The sequence below is a fragment of the Lissotriton vulgaris genome, chromosome 5, assembly GCF_964263255.1.
Source record: "Lissotriton vulgaris chromosome 5, aLisVul1.2, whole genome shotgun sequence".
NCBI classification, from domain to species: Eukaryota; Metazoa; Chordata; class Amphibia; order Caudata; family Salamandridae; genus Lissotriton; species Lissotriton vulgaris.
In genome coordinates, this window is record NC_141693.1 from 2,010,083,965 (window position 1) to 2,010,102,532 (window position 18,568).

The 18,568-nt window shown below is 52.4% G+C and overlaps 1 protein-coding gene across 2 annotated transcripts in view; it reads right to left on the reverse strand.

The window, feature by feature from the left end:
* The window catches only part of ASS1 (argininosuccinate synthase 1), a 286,380-nt gene that overhangs the window by 23,787 nt on the left and 244,025 nt on the right, over positions 1–18,568 (reverse strand). For both annotated transcript variants that reach the window (XM_086924816.1, XM_086924817.1), the window contains exon 14: positions 12,641–12,797. In XM_086924816.1, coding sequence (XP_086780942.1) covers positions 12,641–12,797 — 157 coding nt within the window. The remainder of the gene's footprint in view (positions 1–12,640; positions 12,798–18,568) is intronic.

Here is an 18,568-nt window from a genome sequence, read left to right on the forward strand (position 1 = left end):
GAGGGGTTGGCGTACAATCACCCCGCTTTGCTCTTACAAAGGACTCAACACGTGTGACCGATTTACCTTTGGTCACGGTTCATGACGTTTATGTTTATGTTTTTGAGATTTTTATTGCGTGCAAATACCCGAGGGTGTCTCGGCGCAGATCGGACTCCTGAGATGAAACTACCTTAAAATCATTGATCAAATAACCACGTTTTCAGGAGTTTTCGGAAGATAGTGAGGGTTGGACTGATTTTGATGGGCAAAGGAAGGGAATTCCACAGCCTGGGGGTGGCTACCAAGAAACGCCTGTCTCCCCAGCTGGCGGTTCTGGTACGCGGGACAGCAAGAAGATAGGTGCTAGCAGAACGAAGGTTTCTTTGTGGGGCATAAATTCGGAAAGCATCTTTAGGGAACTTTGGTCCAGAGTCATGAATAGCTTTGTAAGCAATGCAAAGAGCTTTAAATTTTATACGACTCTCAACTCTTAACCAATGCAGATGGCGTATGGCCACAGAGGTTGAGCGGCGACTGGGGATATCAAGCAGAATTCTAGCCGCTGCATTTTGCACAGACTGCAATTTAGATAGAATCTGTTCCTGTGTGCCAAGGAAAAGGGCATTGCCATAGTCCAATTTTGAGAAGACAAGGGTGGTAATCAGAGTTTTCCCAGGTCCTGACGGGAGGTATGGCAGCAGTTTTCTGATTTTCCTTAGCATGAAGAAAGATGAGGAGACCACCTTGTTCACATGATGTTTAAACACCAGCTTATCATCGAACACAACGCCGAGGTTTCTGACCTTGGCCACCGGGGTCGGGGGTGGACCCATTTCACTGGGCCACCAGCTGGAAGACCATTCTGGTGCAAGATTGCTGAAGGTCATGACCTCGGTCTTGTCCGAGTTTAGCTTCAAGCAATTACTAGACATCCACGACCTGATGGTCCTCATCCTTCCTGAAATCTTGCAGCCACAGCTGGTCCATCTTTGTGTATCGCCAACACCAATTGGGTATCATCCGCATAGGTGGTTAGGCAGAGACCCTGTGCTTTAATGACTCTTGCCAAGTCTGCCACATATATATTAAATAATGTGGGGCTTAGCGAGGAGCCGTGCGGCACCCCACACGGGAGGGTAAATGTTGGCGAGTAAAAGGAGCCTAGTTTTACTGCCTGGGTAAGATTAGCCAGAAAGGAGGCAATAAGGTCCCTGGCACGGTGGGTCACTCCCAGGGATGTGACAGTCGATCAAGATGGAATGATCGACTGTGTCTAAGGCGGCGGAGAGATCTAGAAGTACCAGGACCGCTTCCCCGCCCTGGTTCAGTATAGTTCTGATCTCATCTGAGGCCTTTATCAATTCCGTCTCAGTCCCATGGCCCTTCCTGAAACCAAACTGAGTGTCATCTAGAAGCTGATGGCAGTCGATGAAACTCGCCAGCTGTTTATTCATAATGGCTTCGAATATTTTGGCCGGGAAAGGGAGGCAGGCAATCGGTCTATAGTTGACTGAGTCTGAGGGGTCCAGGGAAGGCTTCTTTAGCAAGGGCTTGATGGTCGCAGTTTTCCAGATTTCAGGGTATATACCTGTTTGGAAGATGGAATTACACAGGTCTGTGAGAGGAGAAGTAATGGCCTCTTTTAAGGCGCTCAGGATAGAAGGGGGACATGGATCTGAAGGAGACCCAGATTTAATAGAGTTGATTAGCATGCTAATCTGATCTGTCGTGGTCAAATGGAAATTGGAAGAGGAGGGAGTGAGAGGGAGGGGCTGAGAAAGAGGTTCAGCATGATCGGAACTCATTGCAGGGGAGAAAGAGGAGTAGATGTTCATGACCTTGGTGAGGAAAAAGTTTGCCAGTGTGTTACAAAGGTCTTGAGATGGTTCATTTATAGGCCCTGTTGGGGGGTTGGAGAGAGATTCAACAACTTGAAAAAGCCTTCTAGACGAGTTCTGAGCAGACTCAATCTGATCACAAAAGAAAGCGCTCGTGCTTGTGCGTGTGGCATTATGACATTTTTCAGGTAATTAACTGTTTTTCATCATCATGTTTGGTTGTCTCGTTATGTGTTGTTATCAGTTTTGTTTGGGTGAGTCTGACCATCCAAGGCCTGTGTCACTCCTAGCACCATGTGACGTCACATTTTACCCCCCAGGTCCGCCTCCTCTTGGTATCATTTCGTTAATCTCCTATACCTTGGGACTCTGAGTTTGATGGCCATGATTCCCTCCATGGTACACATGGTGTCACGCCCGCCTGATGACCGGGCGTGACACAATACAGATCAAACGCATTAAAGGTTGAAATGTTTCTATATGATCTTGCAGCCTTGAAAAAGTCCTGCGGGCGACCCACGTGTCGGCTGCTTCTATGCTGAAATTGTTCAAATCATGCACAGAAATTTGTAAAAAATAAAAGGAGAGGCCTTACTCACCTGAACATCGACTACAAATATTGTCTTATCAAGGATTTCATAGAATCAGTAGAGTGTGGGCTTTGGTGCTTTCTCTGCTTGCAGAAAGGTGGCAGGCCTGATATGTCACAGCGGTACCTTACGCATCGCAGAGAGGCGGTGGGCCTGATATGTCACAGCGGTACGAAAGGCTCTGCAGGAAAGGCGGAGGGCCTGATATGTCACAGCGGTACCTTACGCATCGCAGAGAGGCGGTGGGCCTGATATGTCACAGCTGTACCACAATAGGCATTGCGGAAAGGCGGTGAGCCTGGCATGTCACAGCGGTACTACAATAGGCTTCGCAGAAAGGTGGAGGGCCTGGTATGTCACAGCGGTACCAAAATAGGCGTCACAGAAAGGCGGTGGGCCAGATATTTAACAGCGGTACCACCATAGGCGTCACAGAAAGGCAGTCACAGCGGTACCATAGGTGTTGCAGAAAGCGGTGAGCCTGATATGTCACAGAGGTACCAAAGGCTCTGAAGAAAGGTGGAGAGCTTGATATGTTCACAGCGGTACCATAGGCGTCACAGAAATGCAGTGGGCCTGACATGTCACAGCGGTGCCAAGGTGCACAAGTCAGTGGGTCTGATACGTCACAGCTGTACCAAAGGCTGGGCAGAAAGTCGGTGGGCCTATATGTCATAGCTGTACCTAAGGTCTTGTAGAAAGGCATGGGCCTGAAATGTCACAGTGGTACTTAAGGTTTTGCCGAAAGGCGGTGGGTGTGATATGTCACAGCGGCACCTAAAGTGCTGCAGAAAAGTGATGGGCCAGATATTTCAGAGCGGTACCAGAGGAGTTGCAGAAAGGAGGGGTGTCTGATATGTCACAGACGTACTTGCGGTGTTGCAGAAAGGCGGTGGGCATAATATGTTAGGTCGCTACCTAAGGCGGTGCGGAAAGGCAGTGGGCCTAATATTTAATTGCGGTACCTAAGTCGGTGCAGAAAGGATGTGGGTCTGATGTGTCACAGCGGTACCACCACATGCGGTGCAGAAAGGCGGTGGGCCCAATATGTCACAGCTGTATCTAAGCCAGTAGGCCTGATATGTCACAGCGCTATCAAAGGGTGTGCAGAAAGGCGGTGGGCCTGATATTTAATAGCAGTATCTAAGGCGGTGCAGAAGGCTGTGGGCCTGATATGTCACAGCAGTATCTAAGGTGGTGGGCCCGATATGTCACAGCGGTATCTAAGGTGGTGGGCCCGATATGTCATAGCGGTATCGAAGGGGGTGGGCCCGATATGTCACAGCGGTATCTAAGGTGGTGGGCCCGATATGTCATAGCGGTATCGAAGGGGGTGGGCCCGATATGTCATAGCGGTATCGAAGGGGGTGCAGAAAGGCGGTGGGCCTGCTATGTCACAGCGGTATCTATGGTGGTGCTGAAAGGCGGTGGGCCTAATGTGTTACAGCAGTATCTAGGGTAGTGCAGAAGGGTGGTGGGCCTGACAGGTCACAGTGGTACCCCTACATGCGGTGCAGAAAGGTAGTGGGCCCGATATGTCACAGTGGTATCTAAGGCAGTGGGTCTGATATGTTACAGCTGTATCTAAGGCAGTGGGCCTGATATGTCACAGTGGTATCTAAGGCGGTGGACCAGATATTTCACAGCGGTATCGAAGGCGGTGGGCCTGATATGTCACAGCGGTATCGAAGGTGATGCAGAAAGGCGGTGGGTCTAATATGTCACAGCAGTATCAAAGGCAGTGGGCCTGATATGTCACCGCGATAGCTAAGGCAGTGGGCCTGACATGTCACAGCGGTATCTAAGGCAGTGCAGAAAGGCGGTGGGCCTAATATGTCACTGCAGTATCCAAAGGCGGTGGGCCTGATATGTCACGTCGGTATCTAAAGCGGTGGGCCTGATATGTCACAGCAGTATCGAAGGCGGTGGGCCTGATATGTCACCGCGATAGCTAAGGCAGTGGACTTGACATGTCACAGCGGTATCTAAGGCGGTGCAGAAAGGCAGTGGGCCTAATATGTCACGTTAGTATCGAAGGCGGTGGGCCTGATATGTCACAGCAGTAGCTAAGGCGGTGGGCCTGATATGCCACAGCGGTATCTAAGGCGGTGCAGAAAGGCAGTGGGCCTAATATGTCACGTTAGTATCGAAGGCGGTGGGCCTGATATGTCACAGCAGTAGCTAAGGCGGTGGGCCTGATATGCCACAGCGGTATCTAAGGCGGTGCAGAAAGGCAGTGGGCCTAATATGTCACGTTAGTATCGAAGGCGGTGGGCCTGATATGCCACAGCGGTATCTAAGGCGGTGGGCCTGATATGCCACAGCGGTATCTAAGGCGGTGGGTCTGATAAGTCACAGCGGTATTTAAGGTGGTGGGCCTGAAATGTCACAGTGGTACCCCCACATGCGGTACAGAAAGGCCCACCGCCTGACATGTCACAGAGGTACAGTGACCCGTGCATACAACTGGAGGGCCGGGGATGTCACACCAGTCCCAGGGGCCTGTAAGGTGCTGGCCTGACGTGTCGCCCCCACAGTGAGGCACCCCCGGGGTCTGCCGTTTCAGGGGTGCCCGGTGCCCCGCACCAGAGTCAAGATTCACACCGAAAGCGCGACATCCCCTGTGTAACAATAAGACCAGTTTCAGTGGCGCTTTGACGCGCTCCCCGAACCCCCTTTTCCCCACCCGAGCCGGCCTTCTGAAGAAAGAAGGAAGGATTGCGGCCCCCCGTAAGTCGCAGCCCTCGCCGCGCGCCTTTCTTCCTGCTCATTGGAGGCTGCCGGGCCCACCGTGTAATTAGAGCACTTTCTGCCTGTCGGGAGGCCTCTTAGCGCACGTCCGCCGCCCGGTCCCCGCCACGCTGTCACTCAGCGCCTTTCAAGGCAGCCATGGACGAGAATCAGAGAGAAAGGCTAAGTGAGCGCTCACTGGGCCCCGCGCCGCCGGAGGAGGAAGAGGGGGCGGCAGCGGCGTGCGCCCGCCCAGGGCGGGGGCTAAAAATACACCTGGGAGGGGGAGAGGTCCCTGCGCCGGCTCCGGCCCACAGAGGCCGCTGGGGTGATCATTGCACATGTATGTGCCGCAGCCTGACGTCAGTAGGAGCACGCATGCAACGTGTAAAAAATGGAACACATGTTCTCTGCCCATTATTTCTCGGCTCACGGGCCCCTCTACTGGTAATATTGGATGAAAGCTGCGCCTTTGGGGCGCCTGTCTAGGCGCTAGACGGTGGCTGTGCAGGAGGGAGCCTTCGAGCGTGGGTCTGGGGACAGCAGGCTTTGGGAGTCACTGAATGTTTGGGGAGGCCTTGGCAGGGGAGTGGGTGGGCACGATTTACCCTTCCAGTCACTTGGGGAACATAATGCGCGCCTTTCATGTTGAATGACGCCAGCTTTGCCCCATAAATACATTAGAAGGGCATGGAAGGTTCCCTGATCTCCGTCTGGGACGACCTGATGACAGGAGTGGACAGACAGAGTGGACAGAAATGGAGGGAGGGAGTGCCCTCACGTCACTGGGTCTGTCTGCCAAGCATCCTGGGACCGGTTTCAGGGTATGTCACCCTCCTTCAGCCAGGCCAGCCTGAATCCAGTGGCACAGAGAGCAAGGGCCCCACGTCTGGGCATACCCATCCCACTCAGGCCATGAAATGTTACAGCAAACAAATGTCGGACGGAATGCTGACAATGCAAATATTCTCCCCCAGTCAAAAGATTTGGGTTTAATCCATCGTTCTTTTGCCCACTACGCCACCCCAGTTTGTACCCACCATATGCAAATCGGTCTTGACCCTGTGCCTCATGGGAACAGTCCAGACCGAAATGCCAGGCCAGATCCTCCCTGGTCCGGAAACAAGCATCCTGGGACCGGTTTCAGGGTATGTCGCCAGTCTTCAGCCCGGCTTGCTTGAATCCAGTGGCACAGTGAGCAAGGGACTCACATCTGAGCATACCCAGGGTGAAAAGTGTCCAAACTGGAATGGCATGGTAAGCAAATAAACAATGGATTTAGGCCCAGATCTCTGTACTGGGGTGAAGGTATGACATTGTTCTGCATTCTGTCCACCAATTGTTCATCCAGCAAAGACATCGCCTTCAGCCACGCCACCGGACTCCACTGGACGGACCACAGCTGCGTCCACTTCAACTTCAAAAGAACGACGATCCACCACCACCAGCAACAGGTTGCTCGAAGAAGCTGGAACAAGATCACAGCCGACCAGCTCGCCGCTTCCCTGAGCCAGCACCCTCCCGCCAGCTCAGCGAACCCCAGCCAGGCCACCGACAACCTCACGAAGTGGATCAGCGACTGCGCGGACGAACTCGCCCCACTGAGGACCCCGCTCAGCAAACCCGCAAGCAAGAAGGCCCCATGGTTCACCGACGAACTCAAGATCTCCAAGAAGAACTGCCGAGCCCTCGAGAAAGCCTGGAGAAGGGAACCAACTCCGGACAACATGACCACCCTCAAGCTTGCCACCCGGAAGCACCACCAACTGATCCGCGCCACCAAGAAAACTGCATTCAAGGACCGGCTGGACAACAACGCACACAACTGCAAGGAACTCTTCAACATCGTGAAAGAGCTCTCCAACCCCAACGCCGGAAACAACGACATCACCCCATCGCAAGAGCTCTGCAACTCCCTCGCCTCCTACTTCCACAACAAGATCGCAGACATACACAACAGCTTCAGCACTCAACCGACGCACGCCACGACCGAACCACCGCCCCCACCACCACCCTCCGCGCCTGGACTCCGATCAGCACCGAAGACACCGTCCGCATGATGAACTCCATCCACTCCGGATCTCCAACTGACCCCTGCCCTCACCACGTCTTCAACAAGGCCGACGCTGTCATCGCACCCCACCTGCGGGACATCATCAACACCTCCTTCGACACCGCCACCTTCCCGGAGAGCTGGAAGCACGCCGAACTCAGCGCCCTACTCAAGAAACCTACAGCGGACCCCACCGAACTCAAGAATTACCGCCCCATCTCGCTCCTCCCGTTTCCAGCCAAAGTCATCGAGAAGACCGTCAACAAACAGCTGGCCGCCTTCCTCAAGACGAATGGATCCCTCGACTCCTCACAGTCTGGCTTCCGAGCCAACCACAGCACCGAGACCGCCCTCATCACTGCCACCGACGACATCCGAGCCCTGATGGACAACGGAGAAACAGCGGCCCTCATCCTCCTAGACCTCTCTGCGGCGTTCGACACTGTCTGCCACCGCACCCTAGAGCAGCGCCTCAGCAACGTCGGAATCCAGGAGAAGGAACTGGAATGGATCATCTCCTTCCTCGACGGAAGAACACAGAGAGTCCGTCTACCACCGTACAAGTCAGAGGCCACCGAAGTCATCTGCGGCGTCCCTCAAGGATCCTCGCTGAGCCCCACCCTCTTCAACGTCTACATGAGCCCCCTCGCGGCCATCGCACGCCAACACAAACTCAACATCATCTCCTACGCTGACGACACCCAGCTGATTCTCTCCCTCACCAACGACCCCGCCACAGCCAGAGCCAACCTTCACGAAGGGATGAAAGACGTAGCCGAGTGGATGACAACCAGCCGCCTGAAACTGAACTCAGACAAGACGGAAGTCCTCATCCTGGGCTCCTCGCCCTCCGCCTGGGACGACTCCTGGTGGCCCCCCGCCCTGGGCACCGCACCCAAACCGACAGACCACGCACGCAACCTGGGCTTCATCCTGGACTCCTCCCTCTCCATGACCAGACAAGTCAACGCCGTCTCCGCGTCCTGTTTTAACATCCTGCGCATGCTACGGAAGATCTTCCGGTGGATCCCCACCGAGACCAGGAAGACGGTCACCCAGGCCCTCGTCACCAGCCGACTGGACTACGGCAACGCCCTCTACCCCGAAACCACCGCCAAGCTCCAGAAGAGACTCCAGCGGATCCAGAACGCCTCAGCCAGACTCATCCTCGACATCCCCCGACGCAGCCACATCTCCGGACATCTGAGAGACCTGCACTGGCTCCCCGTCAACAAGAGAATCACCTTCCGTCTCCTCACCCACGCACACAAAGCCCTACACGACCAAGGCCCGAGCTACCTCAACAACCGCCTCAACTTCTACGCTCCCAAACGCCACCTCCGATCGACCAACCACGCCCTCGCCGCCGTCCCCCGCATCCGAAGAGCGACAACAGGAGGAAGGTCCTTCTCCTACCTGGCCGCCAAGACCTGGAACTCCCTCCCTCCCGACCTGCGCCTGACCCAAGACCACCTCTCCTTCAGGAAGAAGCTCAAGACCTGGCTGTTCGAGCAGTAGCAGCACCCACCCGCCCCCCCCCAAGCGCCTTGAGACCCTCCGGGTAAGTAGTGCGCTCTACAAATGTATTTGATTGATTGATTGATTGATTTTTGCATTTGTTACCCCGAGTGGGACGGGTTATGCCCAAACGTGGGTCCTGTGCTCTCCATGCCACTGGAATCAAGCTATCCTTACTGATGAGGGCTGAAAGCCCGAAACTGGTTCTAGGATGCTTGTTTCTAGCCCAGGGAGGACCTGGCTTGGCAGTTCGGGCTGGACTGTTCCCATGAGGCACAGGGTCAAGACTGATTTGCATATGTCTGGGTCCAAAGTGGAATGGCATGGTGAGCAAAAAAACAATGGATTTAGGCCCAGATCTCTGTACTGGGATGAATGTTTGACATTGTTCTGCATTCTGTCCATCAACTCTTGTTCTTTTTGCCCATGTAACCAGGGACAAAGTCAGGGGGCACACATGGATGGATGGTGTCCACCCACTATTTTTCACAGGTTGAACACTGTCCACCCTGCCAAGAATTTGGCTCCCACTGAATAATGTGCTGAACTCGTCCCGGTGTAATTTCAAAACACCAGGACCCTTTCAGCAGCGCCTGCACATTGTCTGCTTTCCATCAATTGGCTGGGAGCAGTCCGGAGCCTCACACCTGATGCAAATGAAGCAGAGAGTAAACAAAGGCTCACACCTTGTTAGCACTTCACACATCCTTAAGAGAGGCAGCTTTTCACTTTGTTCAGTCCCTGTTTAGGAGATATGCATGCACTGTAAGAATGCCACGTGTTGGTCTTTCCCAGTATTTGCACACAGCAAATTGCATTTATATAGAGCTTACTTCCCCTGAGGAGGCGTTGAAATAATTTAAGTACCACTATTTTTTCTTGTATAGCCCTACTCATGCCAATGCACAGTGTCAGAGCACTTTACATCAACACCTGCATAGTACATGTACAATACATTATATACGTTTGTAAATGAATGTACAGGATGTGTTACATAAAACTGGGGGATTGCAAGGTGTAGAAGTCACATATCATCTTCCATAGCTCATTGTGCTTTTATCCTCGCAATGAGCTCAAATGTACACATGATAGACCTTCTAATCATATATGTGAGGGCTTTAGATCTGATATACCATCTTGTGACGCCACGTCCTGTAAAGTCGTGGCTTGTGATGCCACTTTCTATGATGTCAATTCCTGTGATGCCATGTGTAATGTCATACGCTGTGATGTTGTGCACCGTGATGTTGCGCGCCATAATATCATGCGCTGTGATGTCCTTAACTAGGTTAGTCCCCCCTACTTCTTTTTTTAGGACGTGTGCTGTAGATGGAAGCACTGACTCAGCCGGAGCTCAGAAGCTACAACTAGGCAACAACACGCACGGTATGCTGAGGGCAACCCCCAAGAGCTAGACACCTCAAGGAGGTCCACACCCCAAGAGCTAGATACCTCCAGGAGCTAGACACCTGGAGGAGGCACACACGCACAGGAGCTAGACACCAGAGGAGCTAGACACCTCCAGGAGCTAGACACCTCCAGGAGCTAGACACCTCCAGGAGCTAGACACCTCCAGGAGCTAGACACCTCCAGGAGCTAGACACCTCCAGGAGCTAGACACATCAGGGCTAGACCAGTCTCTCCACCTGCCTGCATCGTCACTGAAGCTAGAAATCTGAGAGAGACCCTGATCTTCAGGCTTTTCCTGCTTCCCACCACCACCACCAGCCTCTAGTAAAGTTAGTGATTCTGGGCTCCAGCCTCTACTTGCTCCCCCTCCACCTGCGTGCAGCGCAGGAGAGTGGCTGTGAAGCTACAATCCGCAGCAGTGCAGCAGTGAGTGGATGTGAGACTACAGGCCGCAGCAGAGAGTGACTGTGAGACTACAGGCCGCAGCAGAGAGTGACTGTGAGGCTACAGGCAGCAGCAGAGAGTGACTGTGAGGCTACAGGCAGCAGCAGAGAGTGAGTGTGAGGCTACAGGCAGCAGCAGAGAGCGAGTGTGAGGCTACAGGCAGCAGCAGAGAGTGAGTGTGAGGCTACAGGCCGCAGCAGAAAGTGACTGTGAGACTACAGGCCGCAGCAGAGAGTGAGTGTGAGGCTACAGGCAGCAGCAGAGAGTGAGTGTGAGGCTACAGTCCGCAGCAGTGAGTGGATGTGAGACTACAGGCCGCAGCAGAGAGTGACTGTGAGGCTACAGGCAGCAGCAGAGAGTGAGTGTGAGGCTACAGGCAGCAGCAGAGAGTGAGTGTGAGGCTACAGGCAGCAGCAGAGAGTGAGTGCGAAGCTACAGTCCGCAGCAGTGAGTGGATGTGAGACTACAGGCCGCAGCAGAGAGTGACTGTGAGGCTACAGGCAGCAGCAGAGAGTGAGTGTGAGGCTACAGGCAGCAGCAGAGAGTGAGTGTGAGGCTACAGGCAGCAGCAGAGAGTGAGTGTGAGGCTACAGGCCGCAGCAGAGAGTGACTGAGACTACAGGCCGCAGCAGAGAGTGAGTGTGAGGCTACAGGCAGCAGCAGAGAGTGAGTGTGAGGCTACAGGCAGCAGCGCAGCAGAAGGTGGTTGTGATGCTACAGGCAGCAGCATTGCAGCAGACGGTGGCTCTGAGGGTACAGAGCACATCAGTGCAGCAGAGGGTGGTTGTGAGGCTACAGGAGGCAGCAGAAGGCTGCTGTGATGCTACATGCAAAAGACACACAATTGATGGACGGAATGCAGAATAAATCTAAAAATTCACGCCCAGTCAAGAGATCATGGTTAAATCCATCATTCTTTTGCTAACCAGGCCACTCCAGTTTAGACCTGGCCATATGCAAATCAGTCTTGACCCTGCGCCCAATGGGAAATAGTCCAGTCCAAACTGCCAGGCCTGGTCCTCACTGGACCGGAAACAAGCATCCTAGGACCAGTTTCGGGGGTTCACCCCTCTTCAGCCAGGATAGCTTGATTCCAGTGGCACAGTGAGCGCAGGACCTACGTCTTTTTACATCGATTTACAAGCCCCTTGCGACACTTTTACGCCGCCGTTGTGTCACTTTTGTGGCGCAGCAGCGGCGTAAACCATGAGCCATGTTGTGCCTTATTTACAACGTGACGCATCTAGGGAGATGCGTCACATTGTAAAGTCCTGTCCCACATGAAATCTGCGTCAGGTTTGATTTGGGTGTTCCGGAACGCCACGTAAAAGTGACGCAGTGAAATCTACAAGATTTCACAGAGTCACTTTTATGGGCATGTTGCGTCAAAACCCTGCGCCTGCTTGAAGCAGGCGTAAGGAGTAACGCACCATGTTGTGGATAGGCCAGGGTGGAACACTGCTGAAGTTGCGTCGCGCCCCTGACACAACTCCAGTACTGCGCCAACCTTATGCCGGTAGATGCAACACGCATCTGTTTATCCTTGCGCCATGATGCGCCACATTGTAAATGCGGCGCATCTGTGGTGGCCCAAGGGTAAACTTGCGTCAAGCATCTTTCCTGGCGCATCCCTGCTGATTTGGTCCCAGAGCCCTCGGTGGACACCACCGAATCATGGGCGGTTTGGTCCCGGGTCGTGCAGAGCACAGCAGGGGGTGCGAAGAGAGGTGGGAAGGATGAGGCAGACCTGAAGAGGTGAGGAGGAAGGTGAGACTCGAGATAAGACATAAGAGTTTGGTAATCAGGAGTAAAGATGGGGTCAAAGGTCAAGCAAGAAATACATACTTGATATAAGAGTCAGGGAGGTGAACGTGGAACTGAAAGGTATCCAGAGCATCACAACGAAGGAAAATAAGGCGGGAATGAGAAAAGTAGGACGGAGAGGGAAGCAAAAGGAAGAGAGATCTTTGGGAGAAGAATAAGAAAGGGAATCAAGGAGACGTGTCCCCTACGACCATGGAAGGAGCGATGCATGCGGGGAGAGGAGAGCGAGTGGACACCCCCCTGGTCCTCACCTGACAAGGTCCCTGTTGTACAGCGACAGCGGCGACTCTCGGCCCAGGACGTACACCTGCCCTTTGAAGATGGAGAGCTGCACCTTCCCCTCCACCATCTCCTGGGACTTTTCGATGCAGCTTCGGACAAACTCACACTCCGGGCTGAACCAGAAGCCTGCGGAAGGAAGGGGGAGTCACTGTGAATGCGTTGATGGGTACATCTGGGCACGCGTCTTCAGTGTGCAGGCTGGCACCTGTGCCAGGCGGGCCCAATGCAGCCTGGCTGGGTGGACCCACTGGGTGGGTGCAGGGCTGGACTGAGGCATGCCCAGCCTGGACACTGGCACAGAGTACAGGACCCCCCCACACTAGCACATTCAATGTGTGATTCCAGGCATTCATTCATGTCCACTTGGATAACACGCGTATCTTTAAAGAGCGGGGGCAGAAATGAGCACTTACAAAACCAATTAATGTTCATGCAGATTGAACCATTGGCAAAGAGAACCACTCCGCTCCTAAAGACAACAATTAATGTCCCTTAGAGAAGGACATCAAACCCACTCAGAAAACAACCTGATCTCTGCTCAGACAACTCAGATGTCAAACAGACAAGATGGGGCTGATTAGACATTGGATTCATGCCTGCTTAGAGGATGGGGTCTAATTAGTTAATTATCACATTTAGCTAATACATCTATTGCTGCTAAGATAATATGTAGATGGCTAACCAAGGGCTCCTAAACAAAGAGGTCTTTTACTCTTACGTAATTATCTCAAGGGCTCTTGGACACTGAATTCGTGTCCATATGCATAAGGAATTTATGTTCATTTAGATAATAAACGCATGTCCATTTGTAACGTTAATTTCAAATCCACTTGTATCCTGAATCCATGACTTCTTAGATAATGCATGCATGCCTTTTCATATAATGAATGCATGTGCACTTAGGTAATGAATGCGTGTCCATTTGCATACCTAACGTATGTCCCCAGAGCCACTGAGCTCATGTTCACTTATATAATGAATTCAGGTCTTAGATAAACTAATTCATTTTCACATAAACAATGGACTCATGGCCTCTTAAATAATTAGTGAATTAATGCCTACTTAATTAATAGATTAAAGGTTTATTTAAGTAATTATTGGATTTCGATTTTTTAAACACTTTCAATTATTCATTTAGACTGTGTAATGCATTTATGTTCACTTACGGAATTTACTCAATACCGCAGACTATCACTTAGTTAAAAAAAAATGTCTCCAAATAGATACTTAACACATCCCTACGCAGATAATGAATTTGGGCACTCTTAGGTTACTGCCCAATGCGCGCACACAAAGCGTAATACCTCACTTCCCTCTGCAAATCTAATGAACTAAAGACAATTTACATCACCGATTTAGTAACATCCATTTAAATAATACACTAATTGGCATTTAAGGAAAACTCATTTGGATAATAAATGAACCTCTAAATAGACAATAAAATCAAAGTCACTTCGACAATTACTTACTCATTTACACTGCCCGTTATGCCAACTGACATGTAAGTAGGGCAGCAACGAAGGGCCTTCGACCATCATCTCCTTGCGTTTGCTTTGTTCGTCTTAAGTTGGCAGGGTATGCCCAGACGTGGGTCCCTTGCTCACTTTGCCACAGACATGATTTGGCAGTTCGGGCTGGACTGTTCCCATGAGGCGCAGGCTCAATGCTGATTTGCATGTGGCTGGGTCTGAACTGAGGTGGCGGAGTGGGCTAAAGAACGAGCTGAGGTGGAGAAGTGTGGCTCAATGGTTAGAGCGGCAGGCCCTGATGCAGAGGTCTGGCCCGGGACCAGGGTTCAATTCTCGCTTCGGTGCCTATTCTAATCATGGGTCCCACTCTGCAACTCTGGGCAATAGCTTGCTTAATCTCCACAACGGCCCCCACAACGCCAAGGATGCCTGGCCTCCACCTTGGGGGTGCCCAGGCGTGGACACCTCACAGGGAAAGGCCAGGAAGCGTTCCACAGCGGTATTCGTACAAGTGCCAGGACACCCTAGTTGGGGTATTAGTGCGCTTTACATGTACAAATGGCTCCTGAGACCCTCATTGAGCTCCTGAGACCTTCATTGATCTGTGACCTCTGGAGGCATGTCAGAGTGGCGGTATGACTTGCATGTGCGTGTACTGAATTAGTGTCTTTGTAAGCGAGTCTGTGTGGACCTCGTAAAGTGAGGGGGTGCTTGCGGAAAGGGGGATGGTACTTCACTGCCCCCTCGACCATATTAGGAGGTCTATGTGCATTGAGGCGTCACAGGACAGGCGTGTATATCGGGGGGGGGGGGGGGGTCACGTGTGATTCTTCATCAGGAATCATTCTTCGACTATCTCACCTTGAAGAGCCCTCACCAAGTCTAGACCTGTGGGTCTCATGGCCACATAAATCCACACTCCCACAGGGCTGAAGCCAGAAAATGAACTATCCCTTTAATACCACAGAACCGGCGAAGGAAGCATGCCTGCGATTCCCTAGAAGAGCTTCCGTCAACTTTTCATCTTTCTTACACCCATCGGTTCACCCATTCTTTCAACTTTACATCATCCTTCCATCACCCCTTCATCCATCCTTTCAACGTTGCATCTGTGCTTCCAGTCATCTCTTCACACTTCCTTTCGACTTTACATCTTCTTTACATCCATCTGTTTATCCTTCGTTTCAACTTTACATTCTTCCCCATCTGTTTATCCATTCTTTCAACTTTACATCTTCCTTTCAACCGTCTGTTCATCCATAATTTTAACTTTACATTTTTATCTCATTCATCGGTTTACCCATTCCTTCAACTTTACAATCAATCAACAAATCAATCAAGGACTTCTAAAGCGCTGCAAATCACCCATGAGGGTCTCAAGACGCTGGAGTTGGTAACTGCTACGTACTCTTCTGTTCAATCAATGAGCTTGGAGCTGTGCGGGTGCAACATGCGCAGGTAAAGGCCTTCACACCTGTGGCTTCTGCCAATAGAGCCCTCACTGAGACGGGAAAACAGTGTCCCCGCACTGAGAAGGAGGCGCTTGCAATTTCAATGCGGCTGCACTCATTTTCATCTTAACTTATATTGACACCCATTCAAAGCTACCACTCCTCACACACCCCTCATACCACTGCTTGCAGGCACGCCCTCCCCCCGCCCCTCCACCTCACATGGAAAAGTGGTTGCTACAAATTCAGAAATATTCATTTACAGTAAGATACAAACCTGGATGCTCCAGCCCTGCTGACTGTCTGTCCTGTCACCCCTGGCCCACGACCCCCAACGCTCCCAGCTACTCAGGGGGTGCCGACGGATACTTGAATAGGTGCTCATGCACTTGAGCCTCAGAAACTGCTGAGACAACGAAAACCGACTCGCGCCTCCAACGATCATGCAACTCCGCCCTGACCAACCAAAGGAAAGAGTTCCCCCGCAACATCCGTGCCCACAATGAACTCGAACAGAAAGAATTTAGGGCACTATGGCAGGTGCGGGAGTATTATTTATTTTAAAAGTTTTGAATAGCGCGAAATGACCCAAGCGGGTATCAGAGCGCTTTACATAGGGGTTGAGGCAGACATAGGTTGATAGCTGTTGGCGGAAAGAAAAGCAAAGTACAGAAGAAACAAAAAGACATAATGGCGGCGACACGGGCCTTAGCAAATGTCAGGTAGAAGCAGAAACAGCAAAGCAGGATCGTAGGCAAGAGGAGAAAAACTGCTGGTTCAGCACATTGGTCATTAGTAGAGCCTCAACTTCCCTTTTGAAGGCAGATGTTGGGATGACTTCAGTATCGCAGAGGATGGAGGTCTCTTGTGAGGGCACTGACTGGTTATTCCACACCAGATGAGTTGCTGGAGGCTAGTGCTGGCGCACACTGGACATCAAGAAATAACAAAATCCAAGGCTCACCCGAGGAACAAAGTCTGGTTCCCGGCCATGGACCCGAGCGAGAAGGACATGTAACTAGATGCCATTGGTGCCAGGCCAACAGGGTGCCTGGCCGGCCAGAATCGATAATAAAAAAAGGAGGCGAGCAACGGTCCCTAGTTTGACGCGAGTGTCAATTTTGACTCTCTACCCGACAGGTGCCACATGTTCGGAATCTCAGACACATACACCAAGTGTTGAATTGTTGAATAGTGACTAACCCAAACGTCGACCAAAAGCGAACTCATCTGGTCGAGGTGTTCAGCATCTTTGGACTCCCTAGGACACTCAGAAAGGACACTGGGCGCACGTTCCAGGGAGAGGAGTTTAATGAGTACCTTGAAGCCCTAAGCAGAACACACAGGAAAATAATGCTGAGATGGCCCCAAGTCAACGTCAAAGTGAAGAGACCAATGAGAACACCAAACAAAGCCACCAGGCTTGGGGTGGAGCTACATGAGGATGTTGAACATGTTATTCATCAGCTGCTCGAAGCTTAGAGGCGCACACTGCACTGTGCCACTAACAAAGCCCCTGCCGACGTCACGTTCAGGCCCCTGCCGACGTCACGTTCAGGCCCCTGCCAACGTCACGTTCAGGCCCCTGCCGAGGTCAAGTTCAGGCCCCTGCCGAGGTCAAGTTCAGGCCACTGCCGACGGCACGTTCAGGCCCCTGCCGACGGCACGTTCAGGCCCCTGCCGACGTCACGTTCAGGCCCCTGCCGATGTCACGTTCAGGCCCCTGCCGACGTCACGTTCAGGCCCCTGCCGACGTCACGTTCAGGCCCCTGCCGACGTCACGTTCAGGCCCCTGCCGACGTCACGTTCAGGCCCCTGCCGACGTCACGTTCAGGCCCCTGCCGACGTCACGTTCAGACCCCTGCCGACGTCACGTTCAGACCCCTGCCCTCTCCACTGACCAGGCCTCAGCCACCCCTCTCCACTGACCAGGCCTCAGTCACCCCTCTCCCCTGACCAGGCCTCGGCCACCGCTCTACAGAGCTCAGCCATCCCTCTACAGACCTAAGCCATTCCTTCCCCATACCAGGTCTCAGCCTCCCCTCTCCACTGACCAGGCCTCAGCCACCCCTCTCCACTGACCAGGCCTCAGCCACCCCTCTCCACTGACTAGGCCTTAGGCATCCAATCCCCTGACCAGGCCTCAGCCACCCCTCTACAGACCTCAGCCATCCCTCTACAGACCTTTCGGCAGCGAGGCGGACGAGCGCAGCGGGTGCGACGAAGGCGCGCCGAAGTTGCGCCTAATTTAAGCCCGTCTGCGCCCGGTCGCGGCCCAAGGCCATGCCCTCTGCCCTTCCGACAGGACCGATATGCTGGAGCAGAGCGGATCTGTTGTCCCTCTGCAATAGGTGTGCTAGTAACTTGTGCCTGTATGGTATGAGTGCGGAAAAAAACTCTGGTTGTAGTCACTGCCAGTTCATGTTTGACCTGTCTAAAAAGACTAAAAGGGAGCATTACAAGCTGACCTGTGGCTTGTTGAATGTCCGGTCGCTATGCAAGTACAGACTAGATATTTATGATCTCCTCAGGGAAAAACAAAGGGATTTAGTTTCTCACGGAGAAATGGCTGGACTGCGACTCCTCCCCAGAGGCCCTGGAAGCCATCCTGGAGGGCTATACCCTTGTAAGGCAAGATAGACCTAAGGGCAGAGGTGGAGGAATAGCCATTGTTGCAAGGCAGGGCTTACGCTGCCTTTTGGAGCAGACTGTGGTTACAGATAGTGAGGCGGGCGCGTTCTTCATTCAAGTCAACGGGGGGTACACTGTGAAGGGCCTCTTGATATACAGGCCACCTGGCCCATCAGCCAGATTTGTAGACAGCCTGGTTGAAAGTGTTAGAGGCAGCCTTACGCACGGATAAGTTCCTGGTGTTGGGTGACCTCAACCTACACTTGGACGATCCTGTTAATAAGGTGGCAGGGGACCTATGCAAATAACTGAGTGCGCTTCAGCTCGAGCTGATAGGTGAATTTCC